The following is a 26,952-nucleotide window of genomic DNA, read 5'->3' as shown; positions in this document are numbered from 1 at the left end:
TTCTCTATTTTATGACAATGTGGATAATAATAACTGCTACATGTCTCAATTTTATTATAGGTACGGTCCTTCCAAACGGGATACACCTACGTTTATGCAGTTATTTGATGCTATTGTGGCAATAGAGAGTCCATTGTATAAAAATCATCGCTTTGTGCAACAATCTTCCACTTGTTGCTATTAATAAACTAACAGGCGTGACGTCATTTATTTGTCGAGGTGTCTATGGTTCACGTAAAAATATATTGTGAGATGATTTTGTTATTTAACAATTTTATAGAGTTGAAATATATTTTATTTATTACAAAAAATATATTAAAATTTTTCTGCGCATGATTCTATATAAAGCAAATCATATCATCGTAATTCATTATTTTCACATGGCCACCCTAAATCTACGTGGAGAGAAAAAAGAAGCAAATTGTCTATTCGCCATTAAAATGGCGTCATCTAAGGAAACCTATTGTTTGTGTGGTCAACCTTATAATATTGGACAATTTATGATAGAATGTGATTGCTGTCGTGAGTGGTTTCATGGCAGGTAATGTGAAAAATATATAAATTTCCCAGTGAAAGTTACGTTGTGTGTTAAAAAAAATGCATCGAAGTTTGACAGTGTATGCGCGTTCGGCCATCACTTGTATGAGAATGTTTTACTCAATATTTCGTATTATTACGTTCAATTTTGTGATTTTCAGCTTTCTGTAACTATTATGCGGTGTATATTTAATTATCTGAGCTTAATTCGGCAGTTTGAGATAGTTCTTGTTTGTTTACATCGCTGGTCGTCATGGGTTTATCAGGATGCGCTTTGCTTCCGTACATTCTTTGTGTTTATTTATATTATTTTATGCCTGATAACGTGTTGTTGAAAGCCGACGTGTGTAATTTTATATTATTTTAATTTTGTATATAATTTTGTGCTAATAAGAAAATCTTATTAGAATTCGACAATCCTTTACAACTGTTGTGAAATCTCTTTAATTTTATGCTGTTGAAGGCATGGCTCAAGAAATGTTGCTAAGAAGGATTTAACCACCTTTTCCAGTAGTCTTTAGTGTACTAAACACATAACAATCAGATTTGATGAACTTTATACAAATTAATTAACATTTTATGGCCACTTTGAACAATTATTATGAGCTGTATAGCAATCAATTTACTTTGTATTTTTATAATTATGTTCTTGCTACAAATTGTCATAAACTACATTATGTGTTACATACTTTACAACATTCTTAAAATACTAGCTATTTGTAATGTTTATCGCTAATATTATTACTTATGTTTTATTTTGTAGTGATTTGTAGGGCTTACGTCTTGACCTTGAGTATAGACATGATAATTAATTCATCAAATATCTTTAATACAAAAATATGTTGTGTATAATGAATATATCTACAAAGGGAATTTTCAAAATAGTCCAAAAACTAATATATTTCCATTTACATAATTTGTGATATAGGTACTGTGTTTGTTTTACACAAAAATCTCAATGTGACATCAGACAGTATTCCACGGATGCCACTTTATCTGTCAAGAAAAAAGTATTATGTTATAGTCTGTGAACAACTGAACATTTTTATTTTCCCGCCAAATTCTTGCAAACCAGAAGTGTTTTTAGTTATTTTTTCTATAATCAAGATATTTATTTATAGAAGTTCATATTGCCATTCAAATAAAACCAATTAACATTTATTCTATAAACTAGCTGTTGTTCACAACTTCATCCGCACACAATAATGACATCAGATAGATATTAGGATTCCAACTTTTATATAAATAAAAATATTTTGTTAAATGTAGCCTAATTTACTCCTTAGTACATCAGCTACCAATAGAAGGCCTGTCAAAATCGGTGTAACCATTTCAGAAATTAGCTGCAACAGACAAACAAAAATATTATTTTGTATGTATATATGTAGTAAAAAGTGGTTATTTCAATATTACAAACAGACTATAATTTTATTTATTAGTCTACACTAATAAGACATTCTTGTAATACTATTAAGATGTGAGCTGAGAATATTAAATTAATAAAAATGCATACACTTTGAATAACTTGTTTTGTTCAGTAATGTAAGCTTTGCATACAAAAATGACTATTAATATATTATTTCTGATGGTCATTGGTACTATTGATTGTAATATTCTAAGTTGATTCTTATGATTGCCTTATTAGTTATTTTGATTTACACAAAGTATTATTGTATTTTTTTTATACAAAATGTATTGTGGACAACATATGCTGTTGTGGACTCTACAGTAACTTAATCAGTAAAATAGATCTGTCCCATTTTATTTTATTTATTCAGATTCTATTGATTATTTTCTTTTGTTAATTGTAATACATACTTAATGTATAGTTGTGTACATTAGGTAGGACGGAGTAGGTAGGACATCGTTATACCAAGTGAAAATTAAAAAAAAGTGTGATGTTATGTAACAAAAAATAGCACAGGCTAAAAGGTTTTAAGTTACATACATTAACCAATAATATTTAGTCGAATATTAATTATTTTGGCTTTCCAAAACAATAAAATATTCAAAAAGTAATCATTCATAGAATTGGTAAACTGCAATTTTTTTAGAAATAATCTAGTCTGCTATTTGACATAAAAAACTGATGGCGTCATAAAGTAGTCATAACGCACTATTTTATCGAAAATTCATAGAAAATATAGTTTTTGATGTTTCGAAAAAAGTATTGAATTTGAATGTTTGGACTGAATGATTTTCTTTTCTTTACTAGTACGTAAGCAGACTATGATATCCCATGTATTGTATATAAAAAAAGACATAATTTCACATACACACTAGTTATCCCAAATGTTAATTCATACAATAACAATAAACCTTTGCGCAATAATATAATTTTCCAAATGACAATATGGACAGTCAAAATATTGATTGTTACCACAACAAGAGTACAAATGAGTATATTGATTATTTTATTTCTGATCAAGGTTGAATAACAACATTGTAAATAATGAAAAAGTTACCCTACTAATCTACAAATACATTAACTATGTTAAGTTAGTCAATTTATAATACAGAAAGTATTTATTCAAATCCTAATACAAGTACTTTGAAACATCAAAACAGAAGTCTGTCCTTCAGTGAAGCTAGGTGCTTATTCGAAAATGTAAATTCATATGGACAAGCTAGAATTAAAAAAAAAGCACACACAGTTTACTCACATACATTAATGGAGAAAAGCTCTACTAGTTTCGAGTCACAGAGGGACTCTTCATCATGACCAGCTTTAGCAGCAATTTAGTATATTATTATAAAAAAATATATATAAAAATAAGTAAAAATACGATAATTATTATAAAAATAGGGCTAGAAACTCCATTGTTACTGTTTTGAGAAATTGGCTGTTAACAATAATATTTATGTTTTTGTTTCAGTTGCGTTGATGTCAAAATATATCATTCGGACGACATAGACAAGTATCACTGCCCAAAATGTGCACAGACATACGGACCGTCAGTATGTAAGTAGTACACATTAAACTTATTGCCTATTTGTAGATAGTTTAGATTTAACATTTTGAATATTTATATTATTTTTACCATGGTTCTATAAGATTTAGGTTAAGGCAGGTAGACAAATTATTTTCCCCTCAAAGTATAAAGATCCCTTAACAGGTCTGATTTAATTTAAAATGTAGACTCTACATCTTACTACTATACATTGTTAGTTTATTTAATTGTATAAATACTTATTGTTCTACTAAATAGGGTCTTAACCCGCGTTTCCGTGAGATAAAAAATGGTCTAAATTATATCACGATCCATGTTGTCGTTTTGACGTGATTGAGTACCAAATTAACACATACATATTCACATTTATATTATCTAATGTGAACCCCAAACTATTTTATTAATTTTCCGTTTAATTGCAGTAAAAATACCAACAAACAATCATCGGGCGGATCGCTACGAGCTGGGAGCGGAGACTCGGCCCTCACAGGTCGGGACTCCGGCGTGGGTGCGGGCGCTGGCCGCTCGGCCTCTCCGGCCGGCCCCTGCAGCCCTACAGCGCATGAGCCCACATCAGTTCACTGAGGAGTTCATCAGAGATAATGGTAAGTCTTCAGCTGATACAAATTACCTTCTATTCTATACGCCCTGCTACGAAACATGGTACAGGTTCGAACAGTTTTTTTAATATTTTGGTAGGAACCATTTCATTCTGAGCTTTCTTAATTATAATTAATTAACTTGTGGTTTCCATAGTTGTATGGACTACGACCCATGTAAATCAAGTTCCCAAACTCACCTTTAGGGAATTAAACTGACACCAATATGAAAAATAAAATACAGACCCACCAATGGGTCGCGACCTATAGTTTGGAAAACCCTGAAATACATGTATTATGTTGTAATATTACATTTTACCAAGCCTAACTTAAAGTGCCTGCCTAGACTGCCTCGTTGGCCGAGTGGTTGCAAGTGCGACTGCCGGGCAAAGGGTCTCGGGTTAGATTCCCGGGTCGGGCGAAGTATTGCTGGGCTTTTTCCGGGTTTTCGAAAATTTCTCAGTAGTAGCACGGAGTCTGGAAATTCTGCCCAGTATACGGCAATAGACTCATCTCATATTACATGGGACTTATAACACAATTGGTAAAAAGTGGGTGTAGGTACATTGTACAGTATCATTACATGCCGTAATGTGCACCTCTACCTACCTCTTCAAGGATAAAAGGCGTAAAGATATATACTAATGTAAAGTAACAAAAATCATTCAAGTTCAAGACCAAAGTTTTACTGAAAACTTGTTCATATTTAGTATTGTATCTATTTGTACAGGTTTCACGCGACCGGTAACGTTTACCACGTCAGACGGCTTGGACATGAAGACGCCCAACCCTGGCACCTTCACAGTCAGATCCGTGCTCAGGTACTGTGGAGCACAGCTTGAGGTATGTCGTGTAAATGATACGTAAATCACACTTTCTTTAATTGATTTCACGTTATACATTCGCATTTTCGTATTATTTTTTATGGTATAACCTGATGGTAAGCAATAGTAGCACATGGACCCCGAAATACTAGAGGCGTTATAGGTGCGTTGCCGGCCTTTTGGGGATTAGGAATTTAAGGGTTGTTAGGGAATCGGGGATTGGGAAGATTTGGGGTAATTGGTATACGCAATATTTGTATTTTCCTAATAACTTTTAAGACATAAGTATGCTATTTGACGTTTGAATATTATTACGTAACACAATAGTATTCATCCATTATCCAGCCATTAATCAGTTTGTCTAGTTGGAAACTCCATATTAATGAACCTTTGTTATAGGTGGAAGTGATAGACGTACGGAAGCAGTCGACGCTTCGCATGCCGCTGGGTGACTTCGTGGACTACTTCGAGACCCCGCCTGAGCACAGAGATGAGAAGGTGCTCAATGTCCTCAGCCTGGAGTTCAGTGAGACTAAGTGAGTTGATAGTTTATTTCTATTAGTTTGAACCCTGTTAGACTTATCTATCAAGACTGGTCGCGATTGAGGGCTTCTGTGAACGCTCTCTGCCCCAACTGGGGAACATAGGAAATTAAGTCAAGTTAGTCAAGACTTGTCTATCAGTAAACTGTAGACACCTATAACATATAGACATACATAAGAAAAAAATTGTAGAAAGCCAATAGCTCCTAATTCTGCTTATAATAAGCGAAAACACCTCCTCTTTTCAAAATTTATTAGATTTTTGTCAGATGACACATTTTAACATACATTGTAGAATGAAAGTTTTTGTGTACGATGATAGTAATACCGTTTTGCGTTGTAGTCGCTACTTAGTTACAAATGACTCTGTTGTTAGATTTGCGTCATCTGGCGCCCATTGTCATGGCTGTCATTTAGCAAGATTTATTATATTGATTGCAAATGATAGCTAACACGTTGTGCGCAGCATGTCCCGCGTGGTGGAGCCGCCGGGCGTGGCGGTGTGCCTGGACTGGGCGGAGCGCGTGTGGGGCGGCGCCCGCGAGGGGCCCGCGGGTGGGCAGCCCGCCGCCGGCCCGCCCGCGCCGCACGTGCGCAAGTACTGCCTCATGTCGGCCGCCGGCGCATACACCGACTTCCACGTCGACTTCGGCGGCACCACCGTCTGGTACCACGTGCTGCACGGACGGAAGGTAAACACCATACTCGGTTTAATTACTTTTGCTCAGTAAACTTGAAAATTTTACTATACCGTTTAGTCTGGCAAACGAGCAGTTGAGTCACCTGATTATAATCAATCGGTGCCTTCTATGGACACCCGCAACACTATAGGAATTACAAGTGTGTTGCCGGCCTTTTGAAGTTAGAACGTTGAGGATTTGAAAATTAGAGATTAAAAAAGCGGGTCACCAGTAACCTCAATCATGGGACAAAACAACATAAACATTGTTTCAATCTGGTTTTCTGTGAGGCTGTGGTATCACTCCAGTGAAGTCGAGAGAAGCACGACTGCCATGCTTAAATTACTTTGCAATATTACAATGCAGTTATTAAACTTTAATACCACAATCAAATCTTGAATTAATATTGCAGTATTTTTACTTATTTAGTGGCTTATAATGATTAAATAACAATGTCAGCCCCATCGTAGCTCATATATAGAGATACAGACTATACTGAGACACCTTGTAAGCTAAGAAAGCTGCAGTTAACTAGTTATATGCATAAACATAAACTGTAATAACTCTTATATTCAATTACAGATATTCTACCTAATCCCGCCGACAGCGACCAACCTCGCGTTGTACCAGCAATGGAGTGCGGCCAACAATCAGAACGAGAGGTTCTTCGGAGACATGGTGGAATGGTACGGGACGGCTGAAGTATCTGCGGGGCAGACCCTCTTCATACCCAGCGGGTGGATCCATGCAGTGCTAACTCCGTGTGACTCTCTGGTCTTCGGAGGCAACTTCCTCCACTCCTACGCCATTGAAATGCAATTACAGTGAGTATTTTGATGTGTTTTTGGCATTGGAATCTTATTTGTGGGGGTGATACTAGAAACTTTTGAGTTGTTGACAAAATTTGCTTGCTTAACATAAAAAATCTTATTACATCTCTATAATTTTTACGCCTAGCGAGATTAGAATTCGCAACTTTTATAAGGTATAGCGAATTCTAATCTTTCTATTTTCTATAAAAAGTATTGCTGTAACCATAATTTATTGTGTAATCCATTAGTCGGTTCCTATTAAACTTGTGGCCGGAGTAGAGGCGGTTATAAATGTATTTTCTCAATCTTCCTTTACTTATTTACTACTGAACTACATATTTAATAGAAATACTCATAAAGAAGATGAACCTAACTCACAATCGTTCCACATTACAGGATCTATGAAATAGAGCGTCGCGTGGAGACGCCGACAATGTTCCGGTACCCGTTGTTCGAGGCGATGCACTGGTACGCCGGCGCACATCTACTCACCATGCTGCGCCGCCATAATGAGGAGATACAAGTAAAATAAAATATATTTACACCAAAAACTTTGTATAAATAATTACTACTTAAAATAGAATGAGGTTCAGAACTACATTTGAGAGCGTCTTAAAATTGAGTAGCGTTTGAGTATTCGGGCATAAGTGTAACACTTAGGAGCAGGTTTTAGTATACACATCTGAAAACCACAGCAAAATCGGTTCGGTCAATCGAGATATACGCAACGCGGCAACGTCGCGCCTTTTATCTCCGAAGGGCTAGACAGAGGTGTACATTACGGCACGTTATGCGGCTATACTATGAACACCCACTTTTCACCATTTGTATTATATTCACCATTTGTCAATCGAGAAATAATCGCGGAAAAACATACATACACACAGGCTAAACTGAGAACCTCCTTCTTTTTGTTAAGTCAGTTATAAAATAATGAAGTCCAAGGTTCCTTACTGCTTCTTTAGTATTAAAGTTAGATTATAGGGAACCGCTGGACGTAGGACTCCTCCAACCGGCCGATGTGGAAGTCATTGGGGGAGGCCTATGTTCAGCTGTGGACGTCTTGTGCTGATATAATGATAATGATGATGATGATGATGAAAGTATCGTATTTGACTAGTTGTTGTCAACCACCCGAAGGTTTTCTATCATTTTTAATAAGGTAGCTATGTGTATAATTAATTGAATTAATAATTTAAATGATTTTTCTTTGTTAGGATGAGGAGTTCACGCTGAGTGAGAGTAGCACCCGTCCGACGCCGGTTGCAATTCCCCCCCTCCTACTGCGCGGGATCAAAATACTCGCCAACGCGCTCAAGGAGTGGCATGCACTTAAAAGCGTAAGTTATTTATTTACTATACAGTTATACACTTTGTTGTACATTGTAAACTACATAAACACAAAAAAAAAATTAATTTTCGCTTTCATAGAGCTTCTTTACAAAAAATGATATAGCATGAAAATTGTAACTTTGTTTTTTAAACCGGTGTTTGTGTGTGGTGAGTAATCTATCTATAAAAATAGTGTAGGTATATAATGCCTAGAAAATATTAGACTGGTGATAAATTCTTTCAGTACGCTTAGTACGAATTCCCTTTACGATCGGCGATTGGCGCTGTGATTGGTTGGTTTATCCGATTCGACCAATCAAAGCGCCGAACGTGCTTTCGTTACGATTACTTTAAACGCAAAGCTAACTCGTACTAAGGGTGCTTACTGTATTGAATATGAAATTTATCTTAATTGTTTATTCTATGTTTACAGACAGACACAGCGAAACGCGACAACGTGCCTAAATGCCTCAACTCCGGCCAGCTGGTGAGGGAGCTCTGCAAGGAACTCAGGACGCTGGAGAAACGGACCACTACCACCGCCAGTAAAGATAAGGTGAATAAAACAACCCAGTATTTCATATATCTTATTACAATTTATAGAATTTTTACTTGTTTAAGGGCCTGTTTCACATTGTCTGAATAGGCGCTATTACGATCCCTTCAGCTATTTTGACGTGATAAAGTAACAAACATACAGATAAACTCACACTGTCATGTTTGTGTTTATGGAGTCTAACCATTAACACTTAGAGCGCCTCGTCCTTCACCAAGGCCTGATGCTAGTGGAGGTTTGACCTTCACAATTCTAAACTTGGCAGTTAAAGTGTTAATGGGACTTGACATATATTTTAAAAAAACGTGCTTGAGAAATCGCAATATATGGCTTTCATTGCTATGAGTTATTATTGAAGTTGGAAGTAATTTTTTATTGTTGTCCACACCTGACACCTGTCATACTACAAAATTAAATATAAAAATATAATAGACAGCCCTGCAAGATAAATGTCAAACAGATCCATACAAAATATTTACGTTGTCGCTAGCGACTATCGAGACTTCAAACTCATGGTAGAGGTAATGTTCATTGATTAAATGGGTCTAACACAAATAAACCCCTTTTCAGGACTTCAAAGTGAAGAACCACTCGTCTCCAACCAAATCTCATTCAAAGAAATCACAGAGCAGTTCGAAGAAATCTCTAAAGTTGACGTTACCAAAGCCAATAATGCACATGGGACAAAATGGAGAGTTTGTCGAGGAGAAGAATTACAATGATAAGTTTTATATTGATAATAAGGTAAGTTTGTCCGTATTTATATCTCACTTCAGGACTTTATGTCAAATGCTCCAATGCCACTCAATCTTAAAACACTTTCAAAAGTAGTTCTGTTACTATAAATCTTTTGTAAATTGACACAATGTCATCTTCCATAAAAGTTTCAGTATTCGGGCGTTAATTTAGTTTTATTATTTTATGTGGTATAAGCCGGTAAACGAGCAGACGGATCACCTGATGGTAAGCAATCGCCGCCGCCCATGGACACCCGAAACACCAGAAGTGTTACAAGTGCGTAGCCTTTTGGGGGTTAGGAATTTAAGGGTTGTTGGGCAATCGGGATTGGGAAGGGGCTTTTACCGTAATTAACGAAAAACAAAATACATGTTTACAAATATTATCCCTAGTACAGATCGAAGTATAATAATTGTTCATCATTCATATCATCTTTTTCAGGAGGTAGTATACCAAGAGCGTTACGTGACAACACAAGACGGCAAGTACGGCAACGGGGTCCCGGACACCAAGTACGTGGTGGAAGGCAAGGAGATGGTGATCGCGGACAAAGGGTACGCCTACCAGACGTACGAGGAGGTCTCATATCCAGATGGTAATGGGTACGTCGACCGGCCCGACAAGAAGACCACTTTAAAGATTAAGATGAAGTGAGTTTTATTAGTTTGAATTGTTTGAATTAGTTGTTTGTTAGTATAGAAAAGTTGTTTAGGTTTAATTATCTAATATAATTAGTTTTGATGTAGGCCTCTAGATACAGCAATTAGTCATTTTGATTATTACTTACCTGCTAAATGTGGAGAAACAATTGACAGAATCATTCAATGACAATGGTTTTTGTACCAGGCTACCTAAAAAATAATATTAAAAAAAAAACTACCTATATGTATATACCTGTCTCGTTATAGTCAAGTGGTCGCAAGTGCGATTGCCGGACAATGGGTCTCGGGTTCGATTCCCGTGTCGAGTAAAGAATAACTGGGTTTTTCGGATTTTCGAAAATTTCTCATTAGTAGCACGGAGTGTACCCATTATATTATGGTAATAGGGTCACCCCTTATTACATGGGACTTATAACACAAATGGAAAGTGGGTGTACATTGTATACCAGCATAATGTGCCGTAATGTGCCCCTCTGCCTACCTCTTTGCGGATAAAGGCGTGACGTTGCATCATATATCCCTATAATTGCTTAAATAATCAACAAAACTAAGACACATACTTATTAAATTCACAATCTCTCCACAGCAATTCGCCATCATCATCACGCGACGACGCACCACCTCCATATTCTTTACCGGAGCATTCCATTCTGAAGTCCCACCTCATCCGATCAGACCGACCCACCCTGAAGCCTATACATCAATGGACCATCTCCAAGAAGGACATCGGAGACTACCAAGAGGAACAGATCCTATTTACCAATGAAAATCTGCAAACTAACGTCAGAATTGATGGACAGGAAATGAATTATGGACCTGGTGAGTTAATTGCATTATATTTTATTAATTTTGGTGATACTTGTTTTTATATGTGACTTCGCACGCAATAATAACGTAAAACTTTCCATTGTACGTTTCTATTTATTAGAAAAAACGGTTGCCTATTTAAGGTTTGACTGCCCGGTTGGCGCGACTGCCGCGGCTGCCGCGTAACGTATAGCCGGTTCGATTACCGCACGGAGTAACTCTTTGTTTGTATGTGAACTTGTAGGTTTGTAAACGTACCCACGACACAGGAGAATAATCCTAGTGTTGAGCGACGTTTGAAAAACAAAGACTGATAAGCTAAATCTGTACTCTTCTCTTAGGGGACAAAGCGCCAAACATCATAAACGCATACTTAACTGACAAAGTTAAGTTTACTATATCTAAACCATACCTTCATCTCTCCAGGCATGTATTCAGCAGAGGACATACAGCAAGACTACCAGTACTCCGAGTCTGCGAAGCCTGGATCATATCAGCCCGTGTACAACTACCAACAACCTCAGCACATAGCGTACACTACCGTCGATAACTACCAGAGATACGAAGAAGTGCCCAGTGTTCATCAGGTATGGCAATGAAAATATTTGATTACTATACCTAATGCGCTCTAACAAGGTGCGGCTGACAGATGCCAGTATGACGTTGACGTCTCTCTTTAGGGATGGACATTAGAAAAATCTTTTTTTATCGCTATCGATACTCGCAGCATACATTTAATTATCTTGAATTTTTTTTATTAAATGTGTGTGTTATTTAGTTGTGCAGTCTAACTACGTGTATATACTTGTCAAAATAAATATTTTATGACCGAGCCCTGAGGTGTTTCAGAGTTACAGTTTTACAACCGTGAAGAAAACAAGGATATATTAGTTTGTATATGTTGGAATAGTACCACCACGCATTATCAATGGCGCCGGAAATGTCTAGAAAAATGCCTACTACATATTTCTGCTCAGATAATGTCACTGTGGTTTGGGCAGAGAGAGCCGCGTCTACAGTGGATTTACCCACATAATTAAAGGTTTTTTAAGAATGATAATTGAACGACGCACGATTTTCGTTTTTTATTCTAAAAAACATCGACTACCTATCCATCGTAGCCGTACATCCCATCACTAAACACGACTATGGATTTACGTTATACGCATAACACTTTACTTTATTTTTCATTTCATTAGATTTTAATTGAATACTAGAACATTCCGGTTGGTTTTAATTTAATTAACTACGCATCCGAATGATTTAACATAATACGAATGTGATACAGCTAAAATATTAAGGCATAATTTTTAAATCGCAGCAACTTTCAAGAGTGATACGAAACGTTACTGAATCTGTCAGCCGTACCTTGTTAGAGCGCATTAGGTATAGTTAACCCGGCAGACTTTGTGCCGTCTCTAACATTTTGTTCTTACCTTTTAAACCTTCCGGACTATCGCAAATAATTCAAGTCAATATTAGCCAAATTGGTCCAGCCGATTTCGAGTTTTAGCGGGACTAATGAACAGCAATTGATTTGTGTTAAATAGAGAGTAGCTTCTGCCAGCGTTTCTGTGAAATAAAATGTAGTCAGATCATCATCTGCTCTTGTTCTAAATGCCATCACTACAAACATACACACAAACTGTCGCATTTATAATGTTAGTAAGATTTATAAGTATTTGACTGCATGGTTGCCAAAGTGGCTGGGTAACCGGCTGCTTCCGGGTTTAGGTGTCATTGTCTATGTGGAATTGTATGCTTGTAAACGCACACACGACCCAGGAGAAAATTCTAGTGTGAGGCAGCATATTTTCAAAAATTCATTTGGATTCTTTAATATTAAATGTTTGTTTTAAACGTTTAATAACACTAAAAACATTGTTTTCAGCAAACGGCAAGTTATAACAACGTGGCGGTGGAAGAGACGGTGAATGGAGACTACCATCAGAACCAGCTCCCCTCGTACGATGCGGCCATAGCTCACCAGTATACCGCTACTACTAACTATGTAAGTTGTTTAAATATTGCATCATTTTCTATATGGTATAGGCAATAGGCCGCTAAATGGTCACACGCACTACTTGATGGCCACCAATCGGCACCGTCAATGCACATTCCACATCCACATCCAAGAGACTTATAAAATTTGTTACTGGCCTTTTGGGGATGGTGTCTCCGTGATTCATAGTTGCAGTAGTTTTTTCGAAAGAGCAATAATCATCCCTACATCTTTACAAATTGTCTCCATTATTATATTAGTATTAAGTAGAATAAACGACTGAATCTGGCAATATTTAATCATACGTCTCCATTGGAATCTGCATTTTGGAACAAACAAATAGCTTCACTAGAGGACTGACCGACAGACAGACACTTTTTATTTTGTTTGACATCCAAAAGTGCCTTGGAATATAATATTGACTTAACTTTGCCCCAGGTGGTAGAAGAATCAAAGCCAGGCGCATCGTCCGCCCGGTCCCCCCCGGCGGCGCCGGCCCCGCGGCGGTCGGAGCGTCCGGTCCGGCGGCGCGTGTCCAACACGTACGACTACGAGGACTCCGACCTGTACATCGACGACACGCCCGCGCCGCGCCCGCGCAAGACCAAGCACAACAAGCACTACCGACGCACCGAACCTAATGGTGAGGCTTCTTTTTTAATTTTTTGCACTAGTAGATGGCGCTTCGGTCGATTTAAAGGTGAAAAGAACAGATACTACACTTTGATCTTAGCCAAAAGGTCGAAAAGCGATGATTTAAAGGTAGTCTGGAGATAATTGTTGCTCATTGACTTTTGAAAAGAGACAAAATAAATAATTTCGTTTTGTGATACTAAAAGTGTCTTGCTTATAATATTAACACTTTAACCGCCACGTAGGTCACCGGTGATAGGTCACCGGTGACCTACGTTTTCTAATGGCAGTTAAAGGTTTAATTTCAACCGATTAATGTCGCTTCGTGCTGTTGAAAAAGGAATATTTTCGACATTTCCTTTAAAAAAATTGCTTTAAGTGATGCTATCGATGTATTTTCATTTAAAACTGCAAACTAGCTGTATGGATTTAGATAACTGTCTAAATTGTATTCGTGGTAACTAATTATTTCTTCTTTTAATGCTTGACGGGACAAAAGATTGTGGATCCAGTTACATTATGAGTAAGCTAATCAAACATACTATTTTTACTGTTGATTTTGTATTACACACTTAAACAGATCATGAGTTATAATATCTTATTAGTTTTTTTAACCAATATTACCAAACGCTAGGATTTTCTCCTGTGTCGTGGGTACGTTTACAAATACAGTAGAAGCTCCTTATTCGCGGTTCCTTCATTCGCGTTTTCACTATTCGCGGATTGAAAAAATGCGACCCAATTCTAAAAAAATACATTCGCTATTCTTTGTTAACGCGTCTGTAGAAGGATAAAAAAATAAAATAGACCTCATTACAACTACGTCTAGATTGTGACTTCTGCCTTAACCTAGTGTGACCTAAACCTGATGATAATAATATTATCATCAGGCAATCTGTATGTCGTGTATCAGAAAGTTCAATTAAACATTTTTTTATCTACTATTTGCTTCTTGATTTTGTCATCTAGGAACGTATCCCCTATAACCCCATACAAATCACCATTCCATATTCACGGTTTCTGTATTCGCGGCATATTTACGGAACGCATACCCCGCGAATAAAGAGCTTCTACTGTATACAAATTCACTTCACATACACATCACACTCAGACCCGAAACAACAATTTATTTGTGGGACACAGAGTTGCTCCGTGCGGGAATCGCACCCGCAACATGTTGTGCGGCAGGCATTTGCCCAGCCACCGCACCAACCGTACAGTCAGCCAAGTTATGTACATAATTATATGGGATACAATGTTCCAGCAACATCGAACGTGTCGAGCTACAAGCAGGGCTCTCGGCCGGCGCCCGCCAACGGCATCGAGTCCCTCATACAGGCCTCCGTCTTGGCCGAGGAAGAACAGCCTGCCAATGAGACGTATGTATTTTTATTTTACTTATTTCAAAACTTTATGCACATTAATACAGCGCTAGACATTATGGCGTTGGCATTTTCTGCCTGTCTGACCCTTGGGTGGTGCAGAGAACATAACAAGTGGGTGCATGGAGCATGATAGATCACCACTTGAGTTATCTGTGTAATACATATTTCAAAAAAATCGTTGTCCCAAGCTAGTATTTTCCTTTGTGTCTTATTTATTTTCAATTTTCCTATTGATTTCATAAACGATGCCACAGTGAAAAAAATAATAGCATAGATATAGATGCATTATTCGCATAGATAAACAATAGCGCTAAATATAACTTACAACAGCCCTATTGCAAGATTAGGTTATGTAAATTGGTTTCAAGAAATAGAGAAGTCTCATATCGGAAGCCAAGATCCACTTTGTTATTGTTGAGTCAATGGAATAAGTAAGTTGATATACCTTCTTGATGAAGCGAAAGAGGTGTATAAGAATCGTAGGTATTGGCGTTCCATTGCCTCTGCATATCCCCAAAGGACGTGAGGTTATGTATGTCTGTATGCATGTAAATTCTGTATGCATGTAAATTCCTTCTTGTTTCCCAGTGAGCCAGAAGACGCGGCGGTAGCAGGGATGCTGAGCATCAGCTCCAGGTTCACGGCGCCGCAGCGTACGTTCGGTCTGGCCAGTGACTCCCCCGTACCGCGCCGCGCCAGGAAACCACCGCCTGAAGAGGACCTGGCTGATGAGGAGGACGTCATCAAGGAAGTACATCGAGATGAGGAGTATGGTAAGTCCTTGACACTCAGAGTATGAGTGAGGCCGCATTGCTTCCTTTCTCAAGCCTCAAAAAGCCGGTAACGCACTTGTAACTCCTCTGATAGAGCCGGTTAAAACCGGCTAACCCGTTTGTAAAAAGACGAATCTCCTAAATGACTGTGCGATGTTGCGCTAAATGATGTGCGAGTTTGTATTACGTTAACGTGATCAAAATGTTACTGTTTAGCCAATCTACCAAGTTAAGGCTTTAATTAGATTGGTTAGTTGAACATCATAAACGTGTCGATCTTGTTAACGTAAAACAAACTTCATCTAACATCCCTGTTTTATATAGGTATGTAAGAATGTTTGTATTTGTTCTAATGTGAATGTTTGTATTTGTTTCAGTTTATCCATCGTTAGAAATGAGTTCGGATGAGGACGAGGAGTGGACGGCCTCGAAGCGACGGAGAAATGCGAGGAACAGGGTAGATTCCAGGTCCAAAGGAGAAAAGTGAGTGAATATTCAAATAAAATTTTAATATATTTTTTCCAAACTTCCCAATATGCACTCGTTGATTTAGGGGAGTTTATTAAACTTTTTTCAAAAATCCATGGATGTATTTAGACCACAGTATTGCGTTAGGGTCAGCTCACAACAAGGTACGACGTATCGCTGCGCGCACACTTTCATAGGGCGACTCAAAAATTATTTTATTTTTACACTATAAGATACACATTTCAATGATGATGCAGCGTGCCGCAGTGTGACGTCTTATGCCTCTTTTAGTATCGTCGCATTGCGTTGTGCCACGTTTCGGTGATAGTTGACCGACGTGAAAGGACTTTGCGTAGCAGTAGAAACGCGTTGTACTGTGTTAGAGGTTTTTAGTGTGTTGAGATGTAGTGTTGTAATCTAACCATTCAATAGTTTATAGAGAGATTGCTAAAACTCTTTGATGGATTATAAAGTTTTATAGTGATAGTGTTAAGCGTTTTTCAGAGTTTAGGGCCACGTGTATATTGTGATCGTGTTACCAAAGTGAGTGTCCCCCCAGAGACGAGGCGTGGTCCCCCCGCGCGCGGCTGGGCCGGCTGGTGCCGCGGCTGCGCACGGCGGCGCGCGCCGGCGTCCGCCGCGAGTGTGTGCGCGCCGCGCTGCACGCCGCCGCGCACAGGCACGACGCGCCGCACCAACAGGTACCTGACAAACCACACTCACAGGTACATCCTACACGGCGGCGCGCGCCGGCGTCCGCCGCGAGTGTGTGCGCGCCGCGCTGCACGCCGCCGCGCACAGGCACGACGCGCCGCACCAACAGGTACCTGACAAACCACACTCACAGGTACATCCTACACGGCGGCGCGCGCCGGCGTCCGCCGCGAGTGTGTGCGCGCCGCGCTGCACGCCGCCGCGCACAGGCACGACGCGCCGCACCAACAGGTACCTGACAAACCACACTCACAGGTACATCCTACACGGCGGCGCGCGCCGGCGTCCGCCGCGAGTGTGTGCGCGCCGCGCTGCACGCCGCCGCGCACAGGCACGACGCGCCGCACCAACAGGTACCTGACAAACCACACTCACAGGTACATCCTACACGGCGGCGCGCGCCGGCGTCCGCCGCGAGTGTGTGCGCGCCGCGCTGCACGCCGCCGCGCACAGGCACGACGCGCCGCACCAACAGGTACCTGACAAACCACACTCACAGGTACATCCTACACGGCGGCGCGCGCCGGCGTCCGCCGCGAGTGTGTGCGCGCCGCGCTGCACGCCGCCGCGCACAGGCACGACGCGCCGCACCAACAGGTACCTGACAAACCACACTCACAGGTACATCCTACACGGCGGCGCGCGCCGGCGTCCGCCGCGAGTGTGTGCGCGCCGCGCTGCACGCCGCCGCGCACAGGCACGACGCGCCGCACCAACAGGTACCTGACAAACCACACTCACAGGTACATCCTACACGGCGGCGCGCGCCGGCGTCCGCCGCGAGTGTGTGCGCGCCGCGCTGCACGCCGCCGCGCACAGGCACGACGCGCCGCACCAACAGGTACCTGACAAACCACACTCACAGGTACATCCTACACGGCGGCGCGCGCCGGCGTCCGCCGCGAGTGTGTGCGCGCCGCGCTGCACGCCGCCGCGCACAGGCACGACGCGCCGCACCAACAGGTACCTGACAAACCACACTCACAGGTACATCCTACACGGCGGCGCGCGCCGGCGTCCGCCGCGAGTGTGTGCGCGCCGCGCTGCACGCCGCCGCGCACAGGCACGACGCGCCGCACCAACAGGTACCTGACAAACCACACTCACAGGTACATCCTACACGGCGGCGCGCGCCGGCGTCCGCCGCGAGTGTGTGCGCGCCGCGCTGCACGCCGCCGCGCACAGGCACGACGCGCCGCACCAACAGGTACCTGACAAACCACACTCACAGGTACATCCTACACGGCGGCGCGCGCCGGCGTCCGCCGCGAGTGTGTGCGCGCCGCGCTGCACGCCGCCGCGCACAGGCACGACGCGCCGCACCAACAGGTACCTGACAAACCACACTCACAGGTACATCCTACACGGCGGCGCGCGCCGGCGTCCGCCGCGAGTGTGTGCGCGCCGCGCTGCACGCCGCCGCGCACAGGCACGACGCGCCGCACCAACAGGTACCTGACAAACCACACTCACAGGTACATCCTACACGGCGGCGCGCGCCGGCGTCCGCCGCGAGTGTGTGCGCGCCGCGCTGCACGCCGCCGCGCACAGGCACGACGCGCCGCACCAACAGGTACCTGACAAACCACACTCACAGGTACATCCTACACGGCGGCGCGCGCCGGCGTCCGCCGCGAGTGTGTGCGCGCCGCGCTGCACGCCGCCGCGCACAGGCACGACGCGCCGCACCAACAGGTACCTGACAAACCACACTCACAGGTACATCCTACACGGCGGCGCGCGCCGGCGTCCGCCGCGAGTGTGTGCGCGCCGCGCTGCACGCCGCCGCGCACAGGCACGACGCGCCGCACCAACAGGTACCTGACAAACCACACTCACAGGTACATCCTACACGGCGGCGCGCGCCGGCGTCCGCCGCGAGTGTGTGCGCGCCGCGCTGCACGCCGCCGCGCACAGGCACGACGCGCCGCACCAACAGGTACCTGACAAACCACACTCACAGGTACATCCTACACGGCGGCGCGCGCCGGCGTCCGCCGCGAGTGTGTGCGCGCCGCGCTGCACGCCGCCGCGCACAGGCACGACGCGCCGCACCAACAGGTACCTGACAAACCACACTCACAGGTACATCCTACACGGCGGCGCGCGCCGGCGTCCGCCGCGAGTGTGTGCGCGCCGCGCTGCACGCCGCCGCGCACAGGCACGACGCGCCGCACCAACAGGTACCTGACAAACCACACTCACAGGTACATCCTACACGGCGGCGCGCGCCGGCGTCCGCCGCGAGTGTGCGCGCCGCGCTGCACGCCGCCGCGCACAGGCACGACGCGCCGCACCAACAGGTACCTGACAAACCACACTCACAGGTACATCCTACACGGCGGCGCGCGCCGGCGTCCGCCGCGAGTGTGTGCGCGCCGCGCTGCACGCCGCCGCGCACAGGCACGACGCGCCGCACCAACAGGTACCTGACAAACCACACTCACAGGTACATCCTACACGGCGGCGCGCGCCGGCGTCCGCCGCGAGTGTGTGCGCGCCGCGCTGCACGCCGCCGCGCACAGGCACGACGCGCCGCACCAACAGGTACCTGACAAACCACACTCACAGGTACATCCTACACGGCGGCGCGCGCCGGCGTCCGCCGCGAGTGTGTGCGCGCCGCGCTGCACGCCGCCGCGCACAGGCACGACGCGCCGCACCAACAGGTACCTGACAAACCACACTCACAGGTACATCCTACACGGCGGCGCGCGCCGGCGTCCGCCGCGAGTGTGTGCGCGCCGCGCTGCACGCCGCCGCGCACAGGCACGACGCGCCGCACCAACAGGTACCTGACAAACCACACTCACAGGTACATCCTACACGGCGGCGCGCGCCGGCGTCCGCCGCGAGTGTGTGCGCGCCGCGCTGCACGCCGCCGCGCACAGGCACGACGCGCCGCACCAACAGGTACCTGACAAACCACACTCACAGGTACATCCTACACGGCGGCGCGCGCCGGCGTCCGCCGCGAGTGTGTGCGCGCCGCGCTGCACGCCGCCGCGCACAGGCACGACGCGCCGCACCAACAGGTACCTGACAAACCACACTCACAGGTACATCCTACACGGCGGCGCGCGCCGGCGTCCGCCGCGAGTGTGTGCGCGCCGCGCTGCACGCCGCCGCGCACAGGCACGACGCGCCGCACCAACAGGTACCTGACAAACCACACTCACAGGTACATCCTACACGGCGGCGCGCGCCGGCGTCCGCCGCGAGTGTGTGCGCGCCGCGCTGCACGCCGCCGCGCACAGGCACGACGCGCCGCACCAACAGGTACCTGACAAACCACACTCACAGGTACATCCTACACGGCGGCGCGCGCCGGCGTCCGCCGCGAGTGTGCGCGCCGCGCTGCACGCCGCCGCGCACAGGCACGACGCGCCGCACCAACAGGTACCTGACAAACCACACTCACAGGTACATCCTACACGGCGGCGCGCGCCGGCGTCCGCCGCGAGTGTGTGCGCGCCGCGCTGCACGCCGCCGCGCACAGGCACGACGCGCCGCACCAACAGGTACCTGACAAACCACACTCACAGGTACATCCTACACGGCGGCGCGCGCCGGCGTCCGCCGCGAGTGTGTGCGCGCCGCGCTGCACGCCGCCGCGCACAGGCACGACGCGCCGCACCAACAGGTACCTGACAAACCACACTCACAGGTACATCCTACACGGCGGCGCGCGCCGGCGTCCGCCGCGAGTGTGTGCGCGCCGCGCTGCACGCCGCCGCGCACAGGCACGACGCGCCGCACCAACAGGTACCTGACAAACCACACTCACAGGTACATCCTACACGGCGGCGCGCGCCGGCGTCCGCCGCGAGTGTGTGCGCGCCGCGCTGCACGCCGCCGCGCACAGGCACGACGCGCCGCACCAACAGGTACCTGACAAACCACACTCACAGGTACATCCTACACGGCGGCGCGCGCCGGCGTCCGCCGCGAGTGTGTGCGCGCCGCGCTGCACGCCGCCGCGCACAGGCACGACGCGCCGCACCAACAGGTACCTGACAAACCACACTCACAGGTACATCCTACACGGCGGCGCGCGCCGGCGTCCGCCGCGAGTGTGTGCGCGCCGCGCTGCACGCCGCCGCGCACAGGCACGACGCGCCGCACCAACAGGTACCTGACAAACCACACTCACAGGTACATCCTACACGGCGGCGCGCGCCGGCGTCCGCCGCGAGTGTGTGCGCGCCGCGCTGCACGCCGCCGCGCACAGGCACGACGCGCCGCACCAACAGGTACCTGACAAACCACACTCACAGGTACATCCTACACGGCGGCGCGCGCCGGCGTCCGCCGCGAGTGTGTGCGCGCCGCGCTGCACGCCGCCGCGCACAGGCACGACGCGCCGCACCAACAGGTACCTGACAAACCACACTCACAGGTACATCCTACACGGCGGCGCGCGCCGGCGTCCGCCGCGAGTGTGCGCGCCGCGCTGCACGCCGCCGCGCACAGGCACGACGCGCCGCACCAACAGGTACCTGACAAACCACACTCACAGGTACATCCTACACGGCGGCGCGCGCCGGCGTCCGCCGCGAGTGTGTGCGCGCCGCGCTGCACGCCGCCGCGCACAGGCACGACGCGCCGCACCAACAGGTACCTGACAAACCACACTCACAGGTACATCCTACACGGCGGCGCGCGCCGGCGTCCGCCGCGAGTGTGTGCGCGCCGCGCTGCACGCCGCCGCGCACAGGCACGACGCGCCGCACCAACAGGTACCTGACAAACCACACTCACAGGTACATCCTACACGGCGGCGCGCGCCGGCGTCCGCCGCGAGTGTGTGCGCGCCGCGCTGCACGCCGCCGCGCACAGGCACGACGCGCCGCACCAACAGGTACCTGACAAACCACACTCACAGGTACATCCTACACGGCGGCGCGCGCCGGCGTCCGCCGCGAGTGTGTGCGCGCCGCGCTGCACGCCGCCGCGCACAGGCACGACGCGCCGCACCAACAGGTACCTGACAAACCACACTCACAGGTACATCCTACACGGCGGCGCGCGCCGGCGTCCGCCGCGAGTGTGTGCGCGCCGCGCTGCACGCCGCCGCGCACAGGCACGACGCGCCGCACCAACAGGTACCTGACAAACCACACTCACAGGTACATCCTACACGGCGGCGCGCGCCGGCGTCCGCCGCGAGTGTGTGCGCGCCGCGCTGCACGCCGCCGCGCACAGGCACGACGCGCCGCACCAACAGGTACCTGACAAACCACACTCACAGGTACATCCTACACGGCGGCGCGCGCCGGCGTCCGCCGCGAGTGTGCGCGCCGCGCTGCACGCCGCCGCGCACAGGCACGACGCGCCGCACCAACAGGTACCTGACAAACCACACTCACAGGTACATCCTACACGGCGGCGCGCGCCGGCGTCCGCCGCGAGTGTGTGCGCGCCGCGCTGCACGCCGCCGCGCACAGGCACGACGCGCCGCACCAACAGGTACCTGACAAACCACACTCACAGGTACATCCTACACGGCGGCGCGCGCCGGCGTCCGCCGCGAGTGTGTGCGCGCCGCGCTGCACGCCGCCGCGCACAGGCACGACGCGCCGCACCAACAGGTACCTGACAAACCACACTCACAGGTACATCCTACACGGCGGCGCGCGCCGGCGTCCGCCGCGAGTGTGCGCGCCGCGCTGCACGCCGCCGCGCACAGGCACGACGCGCCGCACCAACAGGTACCTGACAAACCACACTCACAGGTACATCCTACACGGCGGCGCGCGCCGGCGTCCGCCGCGAGTGTGTGCGCGCCGCGCTGCACGCCGCCGCGCACCGACACGACGCGCCGCACCAACAGGTACCTGACAAACCACACTCGCAGGTACATCCTACTCCCAAACAACCTACCATTAAACATCCCAATTAAAGCTACTTGAGCGAATGCCTTTTTTTGAGGGGGGAAAATCATCCAATGACTTCTCCCGCCTTGGGCAAGGCGAGACGGAGTGTCAGACTAAAAACCACCCTGTTCCTTCTCCTGCTTTTCGACCCGGAGCTCCGGTAAACCCGCTAGGTAGTCCGCAGCTCCAGATCAGGAGCGGATTACCGCGGCTTCGGCTCAAAACAAGAACAAAGTGGTTTTTAATCAATAAATGTCTGGCAACCCGATTCAACTTCACCGATTGTGGGAGAATATAGTAAAATAAAACCCAAGTTTAACTCAATATTTAACACACAACTGTTATAATATGATGTGTTATTGTTACAGCCAAATGCAAAGCGAGCAGTGATAGCGACAAAAAGCAAACGGCCTCCCCCGCCTGTACACAATACGCCAAATAATAAGAGTGAGTACACACGTCCATTTAACCAAATAATAACAAATGATTAATAATAAATTATATTTATTTTGCAAATAGGTTACAATGTAACTCTCTTACACGTCAATCTCTTAAATAACTAGATGAGGCCGGCATTTCCTATCGGACTACTCTGAGAAGAAATGCCGAAACAAACTCAGAGGTCATAGTCTCTTTTAAAGTTCAGACAAAATCAATTAAAGATGTCAGAGAACCGTGCAAGTTGATTCTGTAGTGGTCTTTTGAGGAAAGAACCACAACGGTGTTAGCAGACCTGTTCAGATGGAATATTATCCACTTGCATAATACGTACTCGATCGCTTTTGACCCAAATTGGGACTCATAATCATGAGCCACGTCTGCAAGTCATCATGAACACTTACCTTTAACCAGGGTTGGAAAAAAAACATGTTTTTTTTATAAAGAAAAAAACATCATGTTTTAATTGAAAAACAAAAAAAACATGTTTTTTATTAATGTTTCACTGCTGTTTTAATTGACTTGTTTTAAACATGTTTTAATCTTGTTTTAAACACGTAAATATGTATAAAATGAAAAAAAGGCTGGAATTTCTATAAAGTTCCGCCAAAGCGGGTCTTTCTTCCGCCCTGTTATCATATTTTTTTCCCAAATAACACATCACACATACACGCACTGTAATAGTTTATTAATAACACGGAACAAAAACAATTACGTAAAAAAATACGTGTCCACCACATTACACATGCAAAACATGAATTGATCGATTTCGTTTGGCTTTCTTTCTATCTAACTGAACAAAAGCGAACCGGGAAATCCCCGCGTTTTATGAACATTCATTCACCGCATTACCGCTTGTCAGTCAGGGGAATCCCATCTAGTAATATCCATGTTGCCAACTCTTTAGTAAAAAAATATACCATTAGGTTTTTAATTCCTTGAGTGTAAAAGTATAGAGTTTTTTTTTGTGTTTTCAACATGTTTAAAACAAATTAGTTTTAATCATGTTTTAAACGTGATACATACTTTTGTAGTGTTTTAATCAGTGTTTTAAACGTATGTTTAAAACAAATGTTTTAAACATTGCCAACCCTGCCTTTAACCCATTTTTTAGTTCAAGTATAATAAAACAAAACAATATTTTCAGATGCAAGACTGAAGAAAGGTATGAAGACAGCGAAGCAGCGTCTCGGTAAAATCCTTAAAATACACAAAATGATATATTAATTATAACTAATTAGTTTATTAGATTACGCGTGACAGACGGACGTAAGTAGATGTATATTTTATATATGTATTGTATATAAGCACGGACCAATGCGTGTCGAGGTCGAATGATGACTATGGATCTTATTAAGCGATTTTAAAAAAGAAAAATATTGCATTATTTATATACTTATGTATTATATTTAGCTAATAAATTAATCAAAGAAAGTTTCCATTTTGTTGTCTGTGCTTTGAGAAACAAGATCTTTATTTAAAATGCATAATACAACTAATTTCAATATGTAATTGACATAATATGCAATCTACACAAAAAAGCTAGAAAATTCGTGAGACATATTAAATTAACTAAAAATCACGATTTACTCGCGTACGTTAATGGTGAAAATCTCTACTAGTTTCGATTACAGAGGGACTCTTCATCATAAGTAGTGCGCAGATGCGGCGACATCGCGCAGCCTACAGTACGCTTAGTATGAGTTTGCTTTACTAAACGAAACGAGAGCGCATTCGGCACTCTGATTGGTTGGTTCATTCGCGCCGGCCAATCAGAACGCCGAAAGCGCGTTCATTTCGTTTTTCTTGAACGTAAAGTAAACGATACTAAGGGTTCAGTAGGCTGCAGTAACCCGTGATTTTTCATAAAACTAGAAGATATATAAATGGTGCAATGTTTTTGTTAATTATTATAGTTATATACCAGGTGGAAATAAATTAAATACTTTGATTTCAACGTAGGTAGCTCTGTGCAGTTCGGTTTCTAAAACTGAACTGTTTGCCTAGAATCCTAGAATGTCCATTTTTATACCTAAGGTAATTCGATAGAGTAGTTTATTCCCATTAAAATCAAATCTAGGAACATATACCTAAGCTTTTTATTTAAAAGTGTTGAAGATACGAATAGACTACGACGCAAATTGGCATAAATGTCAGAGGGCTAAATACGAGTGTTTTACGTTTAATGAGATTGGAAAGAGAACGCGTTCGGCTCTGATTGGCCGGCACGAAACCACCCAATCAGTACCTTTAGAGTTCGAGTTACGAGTTTGCTTTAACGTTCGGCGCTCTGATTGGTTGATTTTTTCACATCGACAAATCAGAGGGCCAACGCGCTGTCGTTTCGTTTTTATTTAACGTAAAGCAAACTGGTACTAAAGGTAAGTACTGTACTATTGACACTTATACGGTAAGATGGCGGACGATTCTGCACTACTTAGTATTGTGTCCCAATAAAATTATCCAAATACAGACACGCCTGTTCACATAGAAACATTAGATTTATATATGGAATGTATAATGTCGTAGTCTATTCGTTAAATTATTAAAAAATAGGTCCCAAGAAAACTGAACGCACAAAACACATCAAAACTTTGTACTAATCATCGATTTTTATAATCGTAACTCTATTAATATGATCATTGTGTGGCTATACATACAAATGTATGGCTTACAAATTACGGTAAAGACGCTTTGGTAATCGCACCAGGCGATATGATACGAGTATTAAAAGGTGACGAATTGATTCTATTCGGCTATCACCGTGTAAAGCCTTGTATTCATGGTAAACATTTTGTTTAGCAACATGGTTGCATAAACATGTTGCGGGCAACACTTGTGTTGCGGAGTTGATCGCGCCATGCTGCAGAGTTGACGCCCGGCGAGCGAAAACATCACTTTATATATTATTAGTTTAAACAAAGTTTCCAGCAGCATTCTCGCTATTCATCAACAACGTTGATCAACTGTTGCTAAGAAAATGTTTGAGTGAATACGAGGCTTTAGGGTGAGTTCACATTTGACGGAACATACGTCGCGTAACGCCAGAACAGACAAATGTATAGAAAAACAATTGACCATTCACTCTCAATGTACTGACGTATCATCGGTCGAGTGTGAACGGTCAAGTGTTTTTTTAATCCCCGCATATCTACAGTGTTTGAAAAGTATGTAAAGCGAAAATTAAATTAGATATAATGACTTTTTTATTTTTAATTAGTATTTTTCCACCTGATATATTAACAAATATTATCTTGATTCAGAATAACCAGTGATGAGCTACTCTCATATTTGAGTCGTGAACATACTGATAAACAATTTGCTACACCATATTTGTTACTATGCAAAAAGCTATACAACCTATAGCTTCTCTCGTGCTCTGATCGTACACAATTGTAATAGCCTAAGGCCCCTGTTTAAAAAAATGTTATATTCTGTGCCTATGTAGCCATGTTGACAGACTGACTGACATTTTCTATGTTGACATTTTATAACTAAAATAATTTGACTTTTTATTTGATTATTTTCTTGTCTCACTTTATAACATATGTTTCTTTTAAAATTAAGTAGACAAATGGTGTTACATTTTTTTATTTGTGAAAGAAATAAAAATGTGTAAGTAT

General features: G+C 45.0%; 1 protein-coding gene and 1 pseudogene across 2 annotated transcripts; one reads left to right on the top strand and one right to left on the bottom strand.

Annotated features, from left to right (window-relative positions):
- The first annotated feature begins 401 nt into the window (after positions 1-401).
- On the top strand, positions 402-26,667 carry LOC118280722 (histone lysine demethylase PHF8). 2 transcript variants are annotated; one of them, XM_050699610.1, is made up of 23 exons: positions 413-541; positions 3,414-3,499; positions 3,911-4,093; positions 4,818-4,930; positions 5,311-5,447; positions 5,920-6,145; positions 6,716-6,957; positions 7,342-7,468; positions 8,163-8,285; positions 8,711-8,833; positions 9,404-9,577; positions 10,013-10,221; positions 10,820-11,052; positions 11,467-11,627; positions 12,932-13,051; positions 13,481-13,685; positions 14,175-14,198; positions 14,940-15,054; positions 15,649-15,833; positions 16,211-16,316; positions 16,861-17,002; positions 23,260-23,338; positions 24,477-26,667. In XM_050699610.1, the coding sequence occupies exons 1-23, from the start codon at positions 441-443 to the stop codon at positions 24,554-24,556; spliced, it is 3,294 nt and encodes a 1,097-aa protein (XP_050555567.1). In that variant the 5' UTR covers positions 413-440; the 3' UTR covers positions 24,557-26,667. The 2 variants fall into 2 exon arrangements, with proteins under 2 accessions (XP_050555568.1, XP_050555567.1); XM_050699611.1 differs by lacking the exon at positions 14,175-14,198 and having other exon boundaries at positions 402-541.
- LOC118280815 (U2 spliceosomal RNA) lies at positions 13,681-13,795 on the bottom strand (annotated as a pseudogene).
- Positions 26,668-26,952: the final 285 nt, after the last annotated feature.

The sequence above is a fragment of the Spodoptera frugiperda genome, chromosome 16, assembly GCF_023101765.2.
Source record: "Spodoptera frugiperda isolate SF20-4 chromosome 16, AGI-APGP_CSIRO_Sfru_2.0, whole genome shotgun sequence".
Lineage (NCBI taxonomy): Eukaryota > Metazoa > Arthropoda > Insecta > Lepidoptera > Noctuidae > Spodoptera > Spodoptera frugiperda.
This window is presented reverse-complemented; position numbering and strand designations above follow the sequence as displayed.

Excerpts from the sequence above, each read along its gene's own strand:
- LOC118280722 (XM_050699610.1), top strand. The coding sequence starts at position 441 with ATGGCGTCATCTAAGGAAACCTATTGTTTGTGTGGTCAACCTTATAAT. Across the intron at positions 6,146-6,715 it reads ACGTGCTGCACGGACGGAAG|ATATTCTACCTAATCCCGCC; the intron begins GTAAACACCATA and ends ATTCAATTACAG. Across the intron at positions 10,222-10,819 it reads ACTTTAAAGATTAAGATGAA|CAATTCGCCATCATCATCAC; the intron begins GTGAGTTTTATT and ends ATCTCTCCACAG.